Genomic DNA, 22,072 nt, shown 5'->3' with positions numbered 1-22,072 from the left:
CAGTAATTTTTTTGTCCCTTGTGGTTTCCGTCATTCTTTGACTGGTAAAAGTGTAATTATAAAAAGTAGCCTATTAAATTTGATTATTTGAGATGTTTAGATAGTTCTGCGGGATAAAACCGTCACGTGGGCAGTGCGTCAAAACATGTGACCATAGTTTTATTAATTTAGCAGCATTAAATTAATTTTAAATCAACTGTAGTGACGATTAATTTAAGGTGAATGTGGTCCTGCCGAGGTTTCCCTCCGCTTCACCGTCTCCACAGCCCGGTGTCCTCTCTGAAACGTGAAATCAGCTGTTTCTATCCGCGCCGCCGCATCCACCGCATCCTCCGCGTCGTTCCGCGTCGTTCCGCGTCTTTCCGCGCAGAGAAGCGAACAGCGCGCGTCTCCACATGTTGCGACATTAATCCCTCGTCCTCAGATGAGGTGGGTGTTAAACACGGTCCCGGACTGAGCTCTCTCACTCCGTCTCAGTCAGTGAGGAAGTTGACTGCTGTCAGTTCGAGCAGCGCGGGAAGGAGAGGTGAGTAACTTTACTTTTCTCTGGTTTTGCAGCTTCTTTTTTTCTTTTTTCTTTTTTTAAATGTGCAGCCAGTTTTTATTTTTACATGTTGATCAGCTGTTTGATTATTGTCGAGCTTTTCTTTTCCTGTTGTGTCCAATACGTTTCAGTGAAGCTTTTAAAAGTAAAACTAGTTCTCATCAATCGACTCCTACTTTTCACCCAGGGACCCTCAGCTTCCTCTTTAAAGGGCCCCAGAGCGGCCCCTGAACCCCAGATTTGAACCCTCAGCTGCTGTGCTCATGATTATCTCACACACTGGACTATAGACGTCACGCTGGCATGTCAGGCGTTTGAACATCTCAGGATCTTTTGTCAGCTCATGAACCGACTGGTCTGGTGTGTTTTCTGTCGCCTCCAGGTAGATCAGATCCACCTGACATGATCTGATGAAACTTTTTAAATGGGTCAGACTTGTCAAAAGCCTGTGGCTGCTGCTCCTGTAGAGGCCCAGCGAAGAGCCAGACTTGGTTTCAGGTGACAGATCAGATTCTGGATGTGATAATCCTGCACGTTGGAGTTGTTTTTAAACCAGTCTGATACTTTAAAAGACTTTGAGTCTGATCTGGGCGAGAAAATAAATAAATTCTTATAAATGAGCCAAATACCAAACTGTTGCAAACTGTGTCCGTCCTGAGGTGTGTCTGCCGGGGCGTGGCTGAAACACAACCTGTGTGTGCGACATCCAGGTGCGAGAAGAGTGAGTGTTGCAGGTTTTCATTGCAGTGTGATGATGGGGGCAGTATTTAGTCCTGGAAACTTTTCTTTCTTATTGGTTGAGTTCAAAAGGCGGAGTTAAAGAGCCACCAGTCGTTCCTGTAATTTGATCTTAAAGGGACACTCCACCCAAAAGTACAACAAAACTTTTTTCCTGAGTGTTGTCATCAGCTGGAGCTTCAGGTGTCACAGCCTCCGTGTTTCCTCGGGGGATTTTCAGTGTTGCAGAGATCTGAACTCGTCAAATTAAAAGACTAAAAGTGAAATTTTTGACTGAGGTGAAAGATAAAATATAAATCCTTGATGATAAATTTATTTTTGACTTACGAATTAAACAGACTTTTTATTCATAATCACTGTCTTGTTATTTGTTCACAATTTTCTTCCACTCTAGCTAAATTTAAACACCAGTCAATTATTAAAGAAAATAATTGTCAGATCTATTAATAATGAGAATAATTGTTGGAGTTCTCATATGGAACAACCACAAAATTAACTAAAACAGTCCAGGTCTTAAAACTAGATTTTTACACAGAGTCATCGTCAAGCAGTGTCAGTCAAATTTACAATTGAAATAAATAATTTAACCCTTGTGTTTAGTGCTATAACAGTAGATCATTAGCACTAAAACATGTTAATTAGTGCTAATTAGCTAATTTGTTTTGGAAGTATTTTGGTCATAAACCAAAGAATTGACTAGTTAAGATTTAATCAAATTTCCTTGCAGTAGCTGTCGAGACATTTCAAACATTTTAACCTGCTGGTGGCGCTACAGGAAAAGTCAGAGGTTCACCAAAGTTATTAGGATTCTTCCTCTAGGGAAAATTAATATCTGTACAAAATTTCACAATAATCGATTCTATATTTGTTGAGATATTTAAGTCTGAACCAAGTGGTAAACTGACCAACATTGCTATCTGCTAGCAAGGATAATGGAAAAGATGTAAATTGAGGCTCGATAGCAAATATTGATGAAAGGTGAGATTGTACACTGCTAGTGAACAATAACAAATATTTGAGCATCATGACAGACCACAAAGCGTCTATAAAATGAGTCAACAGACTACTTGCCATGTGACTTTATTACTGTCAATATCACATCATCACTGTTTTATTGGTTAATTGAAAGTTTAACTTGTAACTTGCCAAACAGATCATTTATGGACCATGTCGCTGGTAAGTTGAGCAGGTCACACACAAGAGGAGCATGTTGTAATGTAGTTTTATTTTACTGTTAAGTGTTTGCAGCCAGAAGAAACATATAGCCTATGTATATATATATCTAATACATAAAACCAGTTTGCTGCAAGTGTGACAGAAAATTGAGAAATATTTTCACCAACCTGCTCAGAAACTGTTCATATATCAAGGTCTGTGAAACTACGCTTCAAACAAGACACTGCTTTTCCTGTAGCTAACATTTTAGCTTTTTAGCAATCCAAAATACATTATATTCAGCTTTAACTCAATAAATTAAAGGTAGTACTACAGCTAGAGAAACATATTTTGGGATCATGTAACTGATAAACAAAAGTGTTTAGTCTAGCTTTACTACTTTACAGATATTTGTCTGCGTTTATGTTTAGCAGCTAAGCTACATTACCTAGAGGTTTTGCTAGCTAGCAAGTCTGTTGCTACGACTGGTCAAATGCTAACAAAATACTTTTTGTTAAAATGCTAACTTTTGTCAGGACTGTAGAACCTAAAAAGATACCAGCTTTAGAATAGAAAACTCTAATATCATGTTCCAGTTTTATAAATTAAACTTTAACCTCCTGTCATCTACAGATTCAGCATTAGCATCTCACCACACAAGCTACAAGCTAAGCAGTGTGTGTATTTAGCCGTATTTAACCCACACTGTGACTGACTGAGCGCACAGATGAACTACAGAGGACATGTTTATTTTTTTTTACCACAATACAGACTTTCCTGTGGACAAGAATTTTACTTTTGGTACAGTTTAGTTGTAACAGGGACCCTGTGTCTTTCAGTTTTTATTAGCCATGCTAGCATCATAGCTCATATCAAACAACTCACATCAACAACAGCACACATCAACAACTACTTTACGGATTGCTATGAAATTTTGTACAGACATTCTTGTTCCCCAGAGGATGAACCCCAATGACTCTGAACCCACCTGTAGCGCCACCAGCAGGTCAAAATTGTATTTTTTTTGAGACCTTGGCTTTATGTCACGACGGATATGACAAAATGTTTTTTCTAATTTGGGTGAATTGACGCTTTTAACCTCCTTTGTCCAGATGAGCAACGCAGCGGCAAACGGCAAGAAGCCTAAAATGAGTGGAGAGACCGTGAACCTGCACGTGGACGGCATCCCTCCGGACAGGCTCAGTAAGGTACGTATCACCTGAAGAGGACATACTTCCTAGGTTGAAACCTTCTGTATGAAGTGACTATTAACATTTTTTTGTTGGGGAGGAATAAAAAAGTCAAGCGATCACAAAGAGATGCAAAAACGACCACGAAGTCTCTTTCAGACCGGGTGACATGCGTAGCAAATAAATAGCAGCTATTTATCAGTATTATTTCATATTTGATTGATTTATTACTCTGAATGGACAGTGTATTAATTAATAATGTACACTCTATTACTGCAGAGAACCATCTCAATATATTCTTTAGATGTATTTTTGAGATTTTTTAGTGTTAGTTGATAACATTTCCCAACCACATACTTCTGTGGTATTTCATGCAGTAAATGATATTTCACACCTCCTCCTGCTCTTGTTGAATAGAACAGATATTATCAGTGTAAAAAGGTGCTTTGCTGCTGGAAGGATTTTCAGCAATTAGATGAGTCATGATTTCATTTCCTTAATTTTGTAATGGAGGATGGAGGAGTCACAGCCAACCCAACCCAACACTCCTCTTTATTCCTAGAAAACCTCCTGCAGGTTTCTCGTAGTCAAACATGATGCAAACATGAGGGAGGTTTTTTTAAGATGTTACTGCACTCAGTCACTGGTGTGTTCGTGACAAGCAGCATGGTGTTTGACAGAAATAATGACGTGATCAGCTACAGATTCGAGCCATTTTATATTCAGCCCCTAGTTTGCCGAATTAGATATTAGCAGCTCCTGTTTGCAGATGACTACCACTGCATTCATTTAATACTGAAGACAACTTAAAAGATGGTGATTATCAGGGGAGTTCTGCAAAGTGGATTTACGTTTATTGTTCAGAGATAATGATATCCTCAGGAAGTGTCATTCACTCTGAATGTTATCGATATATTTTATGTCTGTGAGTTCACATGAGGAGCACTTTGAATCCTTAATTTTCCACTTCCCCCCTGTAACATTAATCCCATCTGGGCCTGCAACAATTTTTACTTTCATTATCCATTAATCTGCTAATTATTTCTGTGATTATTCCATTATTCTATTGATTGTTTAATCCAGAAAATGGTGAAAAATACTTTAAAAATGACTAAAACAGTAATTAAATGATCAAAATAGTTGCCAATTAATTTTCTGCTGATTGTCTTACTGATTAATTAACTAATTGTTGCAGCTCTAATCCTGTCTGACTGAGCTGTAGTTTGGCTCAGCTGTTTAACTCAGTGCTAACTCTGGTACTGACCCACAGCCTTCTTTTAACTTAAAGATTAACCTTTATTTATTGTTGCTCTTAGACATTTACTCAGATATATATCATATGTTGCAGGATGAGCCCTCGCAGTTTAAAATAAGCATTTTAATAGTTCAGTGTCATGATGCAGGAATGAAGTCGGCCACACCTCCGCTGACGTGAAAGCAGGAATGAGCATGTACAGGCAGGATTTATTGAGAAACAGAGCGAATAAAAATGAGGCTGAGGGAACAAACACGTCTGTGGAAAAATACTGCAGGTCATGAAAGAGAAGAAGAAGAAGAGGAGGAGGAGGAGGAGGAAGACAAAGAGAGGAGGAGTGTGTGTGTGTATCAACACTTTGTCAGTGTCTGCAAACATCCAGACACCAGTCCTGATCCTGATCCTGGTTTTATAATAAGGCTTAATTCAAAAACTACTGGGAAGAATCACACATTAAGGGCGTCGTGTAGCGTAGTGGTCTAAGCAGGCGCCCCACGTGTAGAGGCTGCAGTCGGCCCCGGTTCGAGTCCCGCATTAGACGGTCTTTACTGCATGTCATTCCCCCTCTCTGCCTCCCCATTTCCTGTCTCTCTACTGTCCTGTCGAATAAAGGCATAAAATAAATATATATACTTTAAGAATCACACATTAGTGCAATAACAATGATAATAATGCTTAATAAACTTAATTTATGTAGTACATTTCATATGAAAAGCTTAATGGGCGGTGAAAAACAGAAAAAGTCACAAGCAAAAATGACAAATCAGCAAATCAGAGAAAATATTTTTCAAAATAAAATGATCCGTAAATAATGGAATCAGAGTGTCGAGCTGCCGTCTGTTTCCACCTTAGACTTGGTTTGTAAAGTTTACAGCTGCCGTGCTCTTGATGTGAGCTGAAGATGTGAAAATCTGAGTTGAATCTCGACTTTTAGGAGGCAGCCATATTGTTTTTCTCATTTCTGAAGATGCTTTTCGTCTCTTTCTGGTGATTTTTGTCTCTTTGTGGTCGTTTGATTAACTTTCTATCAAGAGATGTAAAAGGTCACTTTATACAGAGGCTCTGGTCCGTCCATGATACTAATAATAACCCTGTCGCCTTCTGCGAGGCACTGGTGACAGACCAGTAATAAGCCGATCATCAGATCAAGTGACACCTTTACCATTTATTACACACAGTGTCTCTTTGATAATATCCTCATATAACCATATTTTTCGGCAGCAGGTTGTTGAAACTCGTCTGTCAGACTCTTATAGTAAAGAACGTGTGTGATGGTGAGAGACGCTAGCTAAAGAAAACATTCCCCGTCATACTCTGTGTATAAACACCTGTTGTGGTGTGTTCAGGGACACAGTTTCTGCTCATCCATGTTTCAATGTGTTGAAACTCAGGTGACAAAGGTGCAAGGCTGGTGATATCCCATCAGCCTCAGCTGTACTGTACATGTCGTATGTCACATCTGATAAATAAGAAAAAGCAAATATCAGCCGAGCTGTTTTGTTGCTGTACATTTGGAGATAACTATATAAATATTGAACTTAATAATAATAATTCAATATGAGTGCATTTGGCGCCGAGGCAACATCTGACTGAAGTCTTGTCGTTGTTGTTCCGGCTGCAAACAAACACAGGTCACAGCGTTTTACAGTAAACAAGGTCAAGAAAGGTTCAGAAAACTGAAACACAAGTGTTTGTTCCTTTCTCGTCAGTCGTCAGTCTTTGTCTCCGCTTCATTAATCTGTACATATACGTTGTTTTAACTCGCACTGCAACTTTTTATCTGTACGGCCAGAACCTGCTCACGCTGCACGGGTCAGCTGACGGGAGGGCGATGCAGAGGTCACACCGAGCGAAAACACGGAACAAAGTTTATATTAAACTGCAAGTGTGATGTGTCCGTCTGCAGCGGAGCTTAGTTTCATATCACAGTTCAGTCTCATGGCTGCGGTTTGAGCCGCGGAAGTGTCAAATGTGAGTTCACGTTCATCCAAAAGGGAAATTCATTTTGTCGGGGGGGGGAGGGGGGGGGCAATAAGGACAATACAACAAAGGCAGTCCGTAGAGACAGTGCAGGAAGCAGCACATCATCATCTGGGGGTGATTCGTTTTGTCCCCTGCCCTCACTTACCCTCCACTGCTCTGAACCAAAGTGCTCAGTACCAGTACGACACTGTAGAAATACTCTCCAGGTACATCTCCAGGTGGAGCTGCTTTAACTACGTCATAGACATTTTGTTAATTTAATACAGTGGTTCCCGACCGGGGGGGGGGGGGGTCACCAGATAAATCTGAGGGGTCGTCAGATGATTCGTGGGAGGAGAAAGAAGAAAAAATGAATTCTGATCAACAATTTCTCTCAGTTTTTGGATTTTTCTCTGATTATTGTGTAATTTTACCTCTTTGTGCTTCAAACTGTTGAAATAAAACCACAAGTTTATAGAGGAAATCACTTATGTTGAACTGATAAAAACTCAAACAAAGAAAAACTCTACTTTAATCTTTAAAAATATTTATTGAAGTTAAAACAAAACAAAATAATGATTAGAAACATTTTAATAACTAAATAAATAAAAGATGGAAAGGAAAAGTGCGTCGCTTGTGCCAGGAAATGTGTTTGCTGGTCTAACATTAGTATAATGAATGCGATGTAGAATCTTACATTGTATGTAGTAATATAATAGTGTAGTAATATATAAGTGAATTAGGCCCTTTGCATTGGGGTCCAAACAATGGGGGACATGAGGGACAAAAACTATAACAGGAATCTGCTGCAGACGACTTTGTGCTCCAGACCCTGATGAACATGTGGAAACAGCCACCACCCGCTGCAGGAGGGGGGGTGGTGGTAGAAGCATAGGGGGAGGGGTAGTATAAAACACAACAACGAGAAACACATGGCACTCCGTCCATGACAACATCTTCCTGTGCACAGTTGCAACACTCTGAACCTCTGACTCACTGCTAATCAGTCAGAATGTGAACCTAAACAAAAATGCAAAAACTTTCCTACGACAGGTTTGTTGTTGAACGTGTAGCTGTGATCGCACCCTGAACGCCCGTCCTGTGCTGAGCTACCTGTGAATGTAGAGACAGTTTGATCATCACAGCCTTCAAAAACCCGTGCTGTGTTTTTCCAGCTCTGAAAGAAGCGGGAAAACAGGAAGAGAAATGTGAATAGTTGCTGCCATCTCCAGAGGATCATAACAGGCTGTACCAGCCAGGCCTCTTCCTGCAGACTCTGCCCCTGACACATTTCAGGAGCCTCGCGCTCTGGAGGTCTTTGAATTCATATTGAGCTGCTGTTCCAGCTGCAAACAGCTGGTTAAGGTAGCAGCTGCTCAGAGCCAAGGAATGGTTCAGCACATAACCAACAACCGAATGGTGATAAACAAATGAACAAACAGTTGTTTTGACGTTAAACAAAACCAAGCTAGCTGTTTCTCCTCTGTTTCCAGTGATTATGCTATGCTAAGCTAAGCTAACCTTAGCTGTGGGCTATAGCTTCATATTTAATGTGAAGAAATGAGGATATCAACCTGAACATCTGCAACTCTGACTGTGAGGAATTAAGCTTTTCACACAAAATGTCCAACTTTAACTTTAATGAACAAATCTAAAATTATATGACCAATATTTGATATATGATCATTAGATATCATAAAGTTCAGTGTATTGTTAAAATTGTGCAATAAGCTGTGATAGAAGACTGAAAGTCAAAAGACAAACTCATTCTCTCACACCTGTGTTGATATTGTTTGTTATTGCCAAGAACCAGAGCTTTAAATTTGAGTCAAAACATCATTTTTACTCATTTTTTACTCTTCTTTAAAAGCGTCTCTCGGCCCACTGCAGAGGAAACCCCTCTTTTTTCTTTGAGCAATTATCTACTGAGATGAATTTCAGTTCAGTACTTTTACTTGTTATTAACCAAAGAAAGACCAAGAACATCTGGATTCGAGGTCCAGGTCCCACACGTTCTGGCCGTTTGTCAACAAGGGAGAACGACATCAAAAGCCTTTATCCAACTTTAAATCCAACTTGATTTTTTATTGTTTTAAAGAAATAATGACTTGGTTCAGATTACTCCACCTCTTCTGTTCCAGCTCCTGCAGAAGTAAAAGCTGCACATATAAACAGTCCACTGCTCATTTTCTCATTTTATTCTCATCAGTTTTGTAAATTAAATGGCCACAAATTCCTAGAAATACCACGTGACAAACCGTCTGTTCAGTCTGTTTCTCCATTGATTTGTATTTTTCCCTTTCATACCCGACCACAGCCGTAAGTCTCGTCGACTAACCCCGACCACACTGTGAGGAAACGCTGGTTTAAACTGGTCAGTGTGTGCAGACTGTGAGGGAACGCTGCCATCTTGTGGATAAAGATGTGAACTCTCTTCTGTCGCCTTCACTGTTTGGTTTTTCTCTCAAGGCTCAAGTCATGTTTGTGCTTTTATTATGTGACAATCTAAAGCAAAAATATAACAACATTCATATTTATCTGACGACAAGTTTGTTATTTTAATCCAAAGAATAAAAAACATTAAATAAAACAAATAATTGCACAGATACATTCATGTCAGGAAGTTAATTTTAAATGACATGTATATTGTTTTCCTGTGCAGGTGGAGAAGTACCTGGAGCTTTTCCATCTGCCCCAGGAGAAGCTGAAGGAGGTTTCTGCTCGGCTGAAGAGGGACCTGATCCGAGGTTTAGGGAAACACTCGCATCACAGGGCGGCCGTCAAGATGCTGCCCACCTTCGTCCGGGCCACGCCAGACGGGACAGGTAAGGACGTTACCTGCTCTCTGAAACATCAGGCAGGAAGCAACTAATGTTTTATCATTAACTGAAATATATACAGTAGGATTTATATATATATATATATATATATATATATATATATATATACGGTATATATATATAGTTCCTCTGATTTAAATGTTTTGACTTGAGTTGATTAAATGCACTGCTTAATGAGTTTTTAAAGAAACATGATTGTGCATCGTAATTGACAGCTTCTACATGATATCTTGAATACTTTTAAATTTTTACTATGTAAATTATCATTTATATCAAACTCTGGTTGTGTAAACTTCATGTGCAGCAACATTTTCTACAAGTTTTATAATCATTTCTGGGAAAAAATATGCAGGAGGGTGTTATCTCAAAAGAAAATCAGTGTTCAAGGACAGAACATAGAGACTCTTAGAGACGGGCAATGTGTCTTCGTGTGTGTGTGTGTGTGTGTGTGTGTGTGAGTGTGTGTGTGTGTGTGTGTGTGTATATGTGTGTGTGTGTGCGTGTGCGTGTGTGTTAGAAACACTTTGTAACACAGATGTACCACGGACAATTGAACGCTACACACAGGACCAGACTTGAGTTGTTGTATCTTGTGGCGTCTTTAACGCCTGTTGCACAATCTCATTTAACTCCAAAGACATCATCGCTCTCTGCGTTTTATTTTGCCCTTTATTCATTTACAATCTTATACAGAAAATTCCACAACAGCATCTTGGGTTACAATAAAACTCTAATCCCATGTTTTTATTTCTGCTTCATTTGAACATCAGTCAAAGATAAAACAGTAAAACTCAAAAAACAACATTATAGATTTTAAATGATCCGACACTTCCTGTTTAGGTGAAGCTAAAAAAGAGTTAGAGCATTAACTACACACAGTATTTTTATTCTTTTAACCACCAATAGCCACTTTTATTTTTTGTATAAATTTCTGAAACCAAACGTTTCGCCCTCGATCAGCTGATGTTGTTGTTTGTTGTTTGTTCCTCCCGGCAGAGAAGGGCGACTACCTGGCGTTGGATCTGGGTGGAACAAACTTCCGTGTGCTTCACGTCCGTGTGGTGGAGGAGCAGCAGAGGGTGCTGAAGATGGACAGTAAGATCTGTGCCATCCCTCAGGAGATCATGCTGGGGACTGGAGAACAGGTGACACAGGAGGCATTTATAGTATATATTACATCCCTGTTCATCCAGAGTCGCATAAAATGTTAAATATTTGTGTGAAATCTTGAGTAATGGCTAAAAAGTGTTTTGTGATGTCACCGTGACTTTGACTTTTGAGCACCAAAATCTTATCAGTTCATCCTTGAGTCCAAGTGAATGTTTGTGCCGATTTAGATGAAGTTCCGCCGAGGCATTACTGAGATATCGTGTCCACGAGAATGACACCTAAGACAGACCTATCGGAAGTTGACTTGCATTGTGGGTAATGTAGGCGCCAGGTTCTGACAAGAAAAGAGGAATGTGTGGAATAAAAAAAGAGGATATCTCTGATTCTGCTGCATCAACAGTGTTAGGCTTTATGACTGCACTATAATCCCCACTGTTTTATTAAACATATTACTTAAAATTGAATTTAATAAATTAACCTCTTGAAAATATTTAGAATTACAAAAGTTTTACTACTGTTCTAAAAAGTTTCCCAGAGTTAAAAGTAAAAGAGAGGAAGAGGTTTCTGGTGCTGCCCAAAAAAAAACTATGTAGTACCAAACAGTTGTGAGCTTCCTTTAACTATTTAACTTCTGAGGTGTTACAGATGTTTAAGTGTAAAACATCTGTCTGTCTGTCCAGCTGTTCGACCACATCGCGGCCTGTCTCAGCGAATTCCTCGACTCTCAGGACCTGAAGGGACAAACTCTCCCCCTGGGCTTCACCTTCTCCTTCCCCTGCGAACAGAAAGAAATCGACAAGGTCTCTCACACACACACACACACACACACACACACACACACACACACACACACACACAGTAAGTGTTCTTCAAAAACAAACTGGTTATTAAATTTCCACCTTTAAACTTCTCTCTCCACAGAGCATCCTGATCCGCTGGACCAAAGGCTTCAACTGCTCCGGAGTGGAGGGAAGAGACGTGGTGCAGCTGCTGAAAGAGGCCATTCGCAGGAGAGGGGTCAGTCTTTATCAAAGAGATGGTCAACACAAGATAAAATATGTCACGTTGAGAGGTGAAACCGCGAGTCGGTTAAATGGTTTGAGGGGTTGAGGGAAAATGAATTCCTCAATGATTTGATTGATAGTTTTCCTCGCCTGGTTCCAGCTTCTCAAATTTTAGAGAGTTTGATGTTTCCTTCTGTTTTAAATCACTGTAAACTGAACATCTTTAAAACAAGATTTTTCACTTTGCGAAATTATAAATAAGATATTTTTCATTATCCTCTGACATTTCATAGAAAAAAGGCTTAACTGATTCATCAAGAGAATAACAGGCTGATCAGTTGATTTTGAAAATAATCATTAATCACCACTGCATCAAACCACTCCGAGAGTCACGACCAGACTAACCCACTAAGGGGCTAAACTAACCTAATCATACCACCTGTCCTCCATTTTGCAAGTTATTTTAAGTTAGAAAATAATTCAAAGGTTATTTTCATGAATAATATCAACTGAAATATTCTGCGTATTAAAGCTGGACCCTCATTTTATTTTCGATTGTGCATCAGTGCCAGAGAGTTGCGCAAGTTAATTAAATCACTACACACTTTGCCCAGTCGGTAAAACTTAACATGCATGAGAGTTTTTACATTGTGGTAAAGTATCTGAATCTTCTCTGATGGATTTATCACTGAGTGACTAAGGAGTGACAAGTGAACGACTAATAACATGAAGAAACTGTCTGTCTGGTTTTTTTACAAAGGTGACTCCTCGGTGTTGTAAGTGTAATTGTGCAAAAGTTCCCGTGTGTCTTTGAAGCGACATTTCTAAATGTGACTCTGACTCGACGCTGTTTGTGGAGGTTGTTCTCCATCTCCTCCCTCTTTGTTCCCTCTCTCAGACTCAGATGAAAAGCTCGGTGACACTTTCTCTTTATGAGACGGATGTAGCCTGATGTGTGTGTGTGTGTGTGTGTAGGTGTGCAGGTTATTTGGTAGTCAGATTATAAATAGGAAGGACATAAACACACCTGTCTGTCCGTCTCTCTCTCTCTCTCTCTCTCTCTCTCTCTCTCTGTCTCTCTGTCTCTCTCTCTCTCTCGGCAGGACTACGATATAGGCTCGGTTGCCATGGTGAACGACACGGTGGGCACGATGATGAGCTGTGGATACAGGGACCAGAGCTGTGAGATCGGCATGATCATAGGTAACAATACATTTTAATGAGTAAAGAGCTTCAGGACGTCCTCAGATAAGCCCGCTGTGAATCTGACTCTGCTGCCTATTAGTGTTTCACTGGCTGGGGGGGGGGGGATCTGCTGTATAATGTAAACTGTATACAGAGGGGGTGGGGTGGGGGTGGGGCTCATTTCCAGGTACAGGACCCCCATAAAATCTGCCCCCCCCCCACCAGAGTCAGAGGGGCAGTTGGCTCATTAGATTTCTGAACAGGCCAGCCAGGAACCTCTGTATGAAGAGACACAAATTTACCACAAAGACTCACAAAACAACCACAAAGAGACAAAAACTCACTGTACAGTCACAATGTGTCTGTGAGGTTATGGTGTTAGATATTCTCTCCGTGTCCACTTTATAAAGAACATCCGGCTAAAACAAACTCAGTCTAATAAAACAGTTGTGTAATAAATAAATAAATCCTGGATGGTGAAAGTTTGTCTCAGAGACGTTGATTCACTGTGTGATCATTTAGGGGGAGGAGGTAGTTTGTACTGCTGTTGACCTGTATTACATCATACAGAGTGACGTTTTTATTATTATTTAACCTTCCCAAACTGATATGATTGGGGTGGACATAATAATAGTAACCATCAGTATTACGCAACACGAGTCTCCACCGTGAAAACATTTTCTAGCTGATATAACCTTTAAAGGAAACTTTGCAGATACAGTAACTGGTATTGTTGGAAACCCACATTACCCAGGGGGCTGTTCTTCTCTCGGGCAGCTTGTCATGGAAAACAGCGTCTTCTGACGAGTAACTGAGCCTTATAGAACATATTATTTCCTCCCTAACAGACATGATGTGTTTTACCTGGTGAACAGCAGAGGCTTCTTGACAGTCTGGCCACATTAAACATAATGAGGATGATGCTGCTATAATTAGTTTGGCTTGAGAGCTCGGTCTCCCTCTGGTAATTACACCACACCTACAGTATGTGTGTCTGCGGGTATTTTACTTCATAATAAAGCATCGTATTATTTGTCTTTGAGTTACTTTCCTCCACTGGTCACATTAGGTGCTTGTTTAAATTTGTAAATAATCCCACAGCTAGGATTTTTAATTGGTCACTGCTGCCTCACACTGTGTAACCTCAGAGAGATCAGGTCTTATTAGACTGGCAGACACTATATTAATTAGGTATTGATTTGTTTATCAGTATCTGTGAAATGAATTAACCACAGCTCCTGATTAACAATGAAGCAGCACAGACTAGTGTGTTAATTCATACTTTATATTTGAGTTTATTTTCATTTATACGGTTAATTATCTTTACACAATTATTGTTTACATATTTACAAGTTTAAATTTTGACATCTGCATCTTTAAAAACAGTTTTAGTAACCCTCCTGAGTCAATCTCTGTAGTTTTCCTCAGGCTAAGTCCTTCTAGCCTCTGATTGGATAGTTTTGCAACATGTGACTTGGAAACAGGAAGTGCTGTTGTTGTAAAGCAGATTGGAATGTGAAGAAAAGTAAAACTGCTGCTTAAAAAGTGAGTCTTCATAATAGTTATTAATTGTCACACCCACATGTCATACACAGTTAGACTGGATGCTGAGCTAAACTTCCAAGCACATTGTGTAACATAAATATTCTTTAGTCTTATTTAAGATCTTGAAAGAATATGTAGAATATGTCACTTTCAGGTTGGACCCCAGGCCAAGATGGCAGCTGAGAGCTGAAAACAAAAGTCTGTCTACAAAAGAAATCTAATCATCTTCATCTCCTGTCATGCTTCTCTTCCTCTTCAGGCACGGGAACCAACGCCTGCTACATGGAGGAGATGAAGAACGTGAAGCGGGTGGAGGGCGAGGCCGGGCGCATGTGCATCAACACAGAGTGGGGCGGCTTCGGAGACGACGGCTCCCTGAGGGACATCCAGACGGAGTTTGACGTGGTGGTGGACCAGACGTCCATCAACCCCGGCGTCCACACGTACGTATGAGAATCATTAGTCCAATCAAACAATTCGTCAATATATATCCACAGAATATTGACATAAAGTATTATCTGGTTCCAGCTTCTAAAATATAAGGATTTGCTGCTTCCTCCATTTTCAAATGAGCAGCTCTTCACACAGAGAACCTCAGAGGTCCACTTTAAAATACAAAGATGTGGCTCTGAAGGAGATTTAAATTACAGAGGGGAGCATCCAGTCCATAAAAAAAAAACTGGAGGTCATTATGGCTGTAATTATTACTGGGGTGGGGGTGAAAAATTACCAGGAAGTTGACAGGAAGTCCCTGACCAGAGCAGGTGATGCTCAAATCACCTCACCTCCTCTAGAGACATAAATATAGTCTGAATGGGGCTTTGGAGTCTACCTGCTTGAGCTAAATGCTAATATCCACATGCTAACACACTCGCAGCGACAATGTTGAAAGCAGGAGTAATGTTTACCTCTGTCACCATCTTAGTTTAGTGTGTGTTAGCATGCTAACATGCTCGCAGTGACAATGCTAAATGCAGGAGTAATGTCACCATCTTAGTTTAGCGTGTGTTAGCATGCTAACATTTGCTAAGCTAACATGCTCACAGTGACAATGTTAGAAGCAGGAGTGATGTTTACCGCTGTCACCATCTTAGTTTAACATGTGGTAGCAAGCTAACATTTGCTAATTAGCACTATACACAAAGTCCTGCTGCAGATATTTGGTCATAAAATGTTAAAATGTCGACCTCCTGGTGGCGCTAGAGGAGGAGTCAGAGGCTCCAGAGTCAGTAGGACAGAGATGATGAATATCTGCACAAAACGTCATCACAATTCATCTGATAGTCGTTGAGATATTTGCGTCTGGATCAAAGTGGTGAACCGACCGACCGACCGACAGCAGCGTGTGATACCAGATTTTAGGTTTCGACACATTCACAGTCGGGGTCCTCTTCTGATGAACTGCTCAGAAAACACTTCCAGTAAAAGAAAATCAAAAAGGAAAACATAAAAGAGCTGCAAGAGTTCCCTCTGAATAAACAGCGAAACTACAAAGTGTTTCAGATATTTACTTCTGTTTTTAAAGACTGATTTTTTTATGAACGTCTCGCCCACTTTTTTGTGATCAAACTAAACATGGACAAATTCCCAGATTCAGTCCCAAGGCATATCACTAACATGTACCAGCCTCTCAGTGTTTTATTATTTTATACTTCAAACTGGAGGCGCCACATGCTCACATCTCCCCACTTTGTTTTTCTTTCTTTTTTTTTAATCAGCATTAACAGCAATGAGGAAGAATATACAAGATCTGTAAATCTAAATACTTTATCATAGCTGCTACTTTGGGACAAGGCAGATAGCATTGCACATACTGTATGTTTAATATACAAATGGCGCACTCGGTTGTAATACAAATAAAAGCCGGGTTGGAAGATTCTTTTATTAATTACAAAACAATAGTTGCACTTATAATCCTCTAAATGCATTTGGAGCTGATAAGTTGCTAATAATTTTGAGCCCTGCATTTCTGTGATGTAGTTTGTTTTAGTTAATGAGCAGCTTGTTTCACATGTAAACAAATTGTTGACACCGGCGTCCAAACAGCGGCTAAATTCATTCATCTCTTAAGAAACTTAGAGCCGCATTAAACAACACTCGATTTCTGCTGCAGCTTCGAGAAGATGATCAGCGGCATGTATTTGGGAGAAATCGTTCGACTGCTGCTGGTGAAGCTGACGGAGGACAAGCTGCTGTTTAACGGACAGACGTCGGAGGCGCTGCTGACCCCGGGCAGTTTCGAGACCAAGTTCATCTCTGAGATCGAGGAGTGAGTGTTTGTCTTTTGTTTCATCTGGAGGCTCCAAAGTCGTGGTGATTTAAATCACAATATCAGACACCTGTAACTGGTTTATCACAGTTTGAACACACTAGCTTAAAGGATACAGACAGAAATGTCAAAAAATGTTGAGACCCGCCCCATATTCTTTGTAAATACTGGGTAATACAGCAGACACAAAACTGAAGTTTGGGAATAAATGGTGCTAATCACAGGAGATAAATATCGCACTCATCCATAGAAAACCTGCGCTGCTCCTCTCTAGCAACAGGAAGAGAACCACATCCTATCATTTTCATCTCTAAAGGTCTTCTGCCACAGCAAATCACTTCTCCTCTTACATTTAACACCACGGCTCACCAGAGCAGATGTCAGGCCTCATTAGCTCTAGTTACCCCTCAGGTAAAGCCTGAACCTGGGCAGACGGCCTTCCACCACTTGTATCTTCCACATGGAGGATTTTTAAAACCTGAACGTCTCCCCTCTGCTGTACTTGGAGATTATCTGATTAAATGAAGGTTATATTATATCTATATGTCTGTGTCTCTGGTTCAGGGAGGGCACCGGTCTGGAAAATGGCCAGAACATTCTGACCGAGTTGGGTGTGAAGTGGGATCCGGTCGACGTACGCGTGGTGCGTCTGGTCTGCGACACCATTTCCTCGCGCTCCGCCCGTCTCTGCGCCGCCGCCCTGGCAACCATCGCCAACCGAATCCGTGTCAACCGAGGGCTGGATCACCTGAAGACCACCGTCGGCGTGGACGGGACCGTCTACAGAAAACACCCCAAGTAAGAGGGAATACGAGGGGAAAGGAAAAGACGTTTGGTTTAATGTGATTGGTTAATGTAGGAATTTGGAGGGTCAGAGCACGGTTACAAAAAAAAACCTTTTTATATCCAGATTTTATCCATTTCTAAAAAAAAAAGCCAAACTCTCTTTGAGCCGGACATTGGAGGAAACAACCAAACCTATTGAACCAGGAGGAATTCTTGGTTTTTACAAGTTAATTTTGGGGGAGACGACAAATCTTATTCATCTGTCTTTGTGAACAGGCAGGAGACGGCGCTGGGTGTTGACACATTAACACACTTCCTGCCTTTGTGAGGAGAACAGCTTGTTGAAAAAATAAAATTCCCGTCACTTCTCTTTCCTTCAATATCGTTTCCTTTCATGTGTGATGACAATTAACACATTTTTGCAGCGGATGTTGCTTTCTTTTTTTTTTTTTTTTTTTTTTTAATCAGCTGCAACACACACATCTGCTCTGTTAATCACCTGTCCTGAAAGTATCAGACACCAAACGGCAGAAATCTGTGTTTCATATCTTTTGGTGTCATGAGAGCGCCCCCTAGATTTGCATTTAATTCGACGGTACACTGTGAGGAAGATGTCTACAAAGATGGAGAACTTACTTTGAAACAGCCAATCAACTGTAACATGGATCAAAACACAGACACGCCCCTCTAGCTGCTGTCACTCAAGACATGCCCCCTCCACCTGCTGTCAATCAATCACAGACACGCCCCCTCCACCTGCTGTCAATCAAACACAGACACGCCCCCTCCACCTGGCTAAGCGTGACTTAATTTTCCTCTGATATTGGGAGTGACTGTGAAATAAATTCTACTCCTAACATTTATTTATATATTTTCTTTGTCTTTCCACTTTTTCCTTCCTCATCTATCCCTCCATCAACACCCCCCCCCCCCCCCCCCCCCCCCCACCACTGTAGTTTCAGCGAGGAGCTCCAGGACACGGTGCGCCTCCTCGTCCCCAAGTGTAGCATCTCCTTCCTGGTCTCGGAGGACGGCAGTGGGAAGGGCGCTGCCATGGTAACGGCTGTGGCTCAGCGGCTGGCTCTCCAGTCCAGGCTGTTAGAGGACAGTGACGGTGAGGATGAGGAGGTGGAGGAGGACGAGGAGGAGGAGGAAGATAAATAAGAGTAGAGAGGATTCAGATGATCCACAACACTCAGAGGCAGAGCACATGGAAGTTTAGCCTTCAAACATGGAGTTTGAAACATTATTTTGTTTTTAAAGCCTGAAATATTTTCTTACAGATATAATTTTTAATATAATGAACTATGAGAGAAGTTCTCTGATCATTTACTTCAGTATATAAATCAATTAAACACTGTAGAAGTTCTCTGTTACATTCAAAATTGTACTTTATTCAGGAGATAAAATCATTTTGCAAGTTAAGTTTGTATATGAAATAAAACGTGATCACTTTCAAAAATATTTGGACAAAATACAAAAAGATACAGAATGTTTCTAAAATTAAAGTTAGCCTTGAACAACAGCCTTAAAATGCTGCTTAGAACAAATCAATATTGTGGTGAAAGATATTCTGGGATAAGTGAATGTCCTGTATGGAAATTTACTTTAATAAAAGTAGAAAATTATTATCAAAAAATATAATTCAAGTACCATCAATCGAGAATGACCCTTTTAAAATATTATATATTATATCATTGGATTATAATTAAGATATATTTCTGTGTGAATCGCTTTAATTTGGCAGCTTTATATAGAGTTTGGTGGATCGAAATTTCAAAGTTATATCTCAACTTAAAATTTTGATGTAGCCTACTTATTATTAACTTGAGTTTTTTCTGATGTTTGGTACTTAATGCTTCTGCTCCACTAAATTTCTGAGGCAAATATCGTACTTTATACTTCACAATATCTGTCAGACATACTCTATATAGTTACTAGTTACTTGTTAATGAAATTTGATGTTTTTACAGATTTTACTACCCAGAAATATATGAAATAAATCAAACTAGCTTCTTTTCTAGCAGCTACAACATGAAAATGCCATGTAAACATTACAATGAAAGACTGATACCCCTCTTCCTCTGCTGTGTAATGAATATTTTTTTTATTTGGTTTACAACATGTATTTTCTCTTCCTTATGTCACTTTTTGAATTCAGAACTTAAATAACAGTATTTTTTCAGTACAGTATTTCAAGTTTTACTTCAATAAAATCTGAATATCTCTTCCACCACATAAAACATTGATGAGTATATTGAGTTTTATTAATCTGCAAAGTGACTAAAATGACCAAATAAATGTGATGGACTGTACTGTAACCTCGTCTTTAAGAGGTTCATATGCTACTAAAACACTTATGTTGTGGGGACAATGTTATCGCTGGTTGGATTATGTTTTTTTGCTCTTGCTACATAGCTAACGTTAGCATTAACAGCTGTTTACTTACCAGTGTAGTAAAGAAACGTTGTGAGTTCAGCATCAAACTTAATTCCTTTACTCACAGAGAGCTGTCTCCAGAGGTGGAAAACACACCGATGTTAACTCTTGTCTCTATCACGTCTTTTCTTCTACTGAAGTTAGCATGCTAACCAGCTAGCATAGGCCCATCTCATTACTTTCCGATAGCGAGTCACTGTAGCCTCCAATCAGCCCTGAAGAAGTAGCGCTGCTCAGAGGACGTATTATAACCTCCGTATCAATGTATTTACGACTTCACAAATAGATTTGACAATAAATCAACATTTCCTCGTTACGTTAAAGGAGCTATTTGTAAGGTTTTGCTACTGCTACATTGCCAACGTTAGCATTAACAGCAGATTACTTACAAGTCTTCAGCCATCGTTGTGTTTACAATAAAAGAGGTTAGAATATGTCTTCAGAGCAGCTACTTCTTCATGGCAGCCTGGATGCTACAGTGACTGGGTATCAGAAAGTGATGAGATGGGCTGACTGGGCTGGGGCTAGCTGGTTAGCGTGCTAACCTAAGTAGAAGAAAAGAAGTGATAGAAATAGAAGCAAAACAAGAGGGTTGCTTTCCACCACTGGGCGTGTAAAAGGATGAAGTTTCATGCTGAACTTACAACGTTTCTTCTAGACTGGTAAGTAAACAGCTAATGCTAACATTAGCTCTGTAGCAATAATAAAACATACAAATACCTTCGGTTACTGTTCCCTCAAAAACATATTTTAGTTTTAAGTTTGAAAATTGTCCTTGTTCTAACATAAACACGCAGTAGTTGTTAACATGCATCTTAGCAGGTACACATTAGCATACTAATGCTAGCAGCCAACCCAGAGCTCACTGCGGCTTTAATCACAGTTTGTTGCTCGTGTTGAACATTTCAATTGTCTTAATCATCTGCTTGTTGTATCTTATATATGAGAAATGATGAAATAATGAATCAGACAGAGGGGGAGAGGAGCAGAGGAAGAGGAGGGGGTGATTCACTGATGAGCCATTAGAGACATACTGGAAAAGACTTCATCACTTTGTTCAACCTCCTCACCACGGCTGTCTTTTAGTTTTTAAAATCAATAAATCTTTTACTGCTTCTGTTTTAATTAAAGGGACTTGATTGTCAGTGGTGATACTGATGAATGGATATTAGTTTATGTTACTTTAGATACAAGTTGTTTTTTTGTTCGTTTGTTAATCTCTTTGAATAAATTTCAATTTTAGGGGCACAAAACATTGTGCTATATTCCTCCAACAAAACCCTCCAAGACCATGAGTTGGTGTTATGTTAATTATGGCATTCTCTCCCTGTTATTGATGTTCTGTCCGTTTTCATGAGAAGCATTTGGTGTGTGTAATATCTGAAGCACTTTGAGCTGCGTTTCTTGTGTAAAAGGTGCTATACAAATAAAGTTTTGTTGAATATTATAATTATTAATAAGCACTAAGCGGTTTTACAGTGCTTCCTGGCCTGATCATCCTTCATTTATTTTATATCTAGGTGAAAATATCATCAATAAGCTTCAGTTCAGCAGAATTTTAATAAAGCTAAGAGACAATATTTCAGTGACGCAGGTACAGTATATGCAGTGTGTTGTTCACTGCAGACGAGCCAGTCTGTGCTGTGTTGCTGCAGCTCTCACTGACATGCAGAGGACGAATGGGAGCTGCAGCCTGAAGCCTGTGTGAGTGGTTTTTTTTTTTTTTTTCTACACCTCCGTGCTGCTGCAGACAGTCTGCTGCAGCCTGCTCCCGCCACACAGGGGGGTAATTTTGGGGGATGAAAGTCAAAAGCCTCTCCAGCGGCTCGGCTCCAGAGCGGAGTCATATTTATTAATGCACACAAACCACGCAATGCAGCGTTTAAAAGAGGAATTATGAAGGTGCTGAGAAGATGTAATGTGTTTACAAGCCCAAGTGTTTGCCGCCAATTTTTAGGAGACATATTGGTGAGACAACAACTAAACCTCAGGTCAGCAGCCAGAGAAGATTAATGAGCTGCTTTGGCCGATGAATAAACACACACCAAGC

At 40.0% G+C, this 22,072-nt stretch overlaps 1 protein-coding gene across 1 annotated transcript; it reads left to right on the top strand.

Moving 5' to 3' along the window:
* Positions 1-385: 385 nt before the first annotated feature.
* On the top strand, positions 386-21,472 carry LOC130182851 (hexokinase-2-like). The gene is made up of 11 exons (XM_056398023.1): positions 386-526; positions 3,550-3,645; positions 9,507-9,669; positions 10,681-10,829; positions 11,475-11,594; positions 11,716-11,811; positions 12,902-13,001; positions 14,788-14,971; positions 16,642-16,797; positions 17,362-17,595; positions 18,540-21,472. The coding sequence occupies exons 2-11, from the start codon at positions 3,550-3,552 to the stop codon at positions 18,745-18,747; spliced, it is 1,506 nt and encodes a 501-aa protein (XP_056253998.1). The 5' UTR covers positions 386-526; the 3' UTR covers positions 18,748-21,472.
* The last annotated feature ends 600 nt before the right edge of the window (positions 21,473-22,072 follow it).

The sequence above is a fragment of the Seriola aureovittata genome, chromosome 15 (assembly GCF_021018895.1).
Source record: "Seriola aureovittata isolate HTS-2021-v1 ecotype China chromosome 15, ASM2101889v1, whole genome shotgun sequence".
Taxonomy (NCBI): Eukaryota; Metazoa; Chordata; class Actinopteri; order Carangiformes; family Carangidae; genus Seriola; species Seriola aureovittata.
Note: the sequence above shows the minus strand (reverse complement) of the source record. Positions and strands in the feature narration are given on the sequence as shown.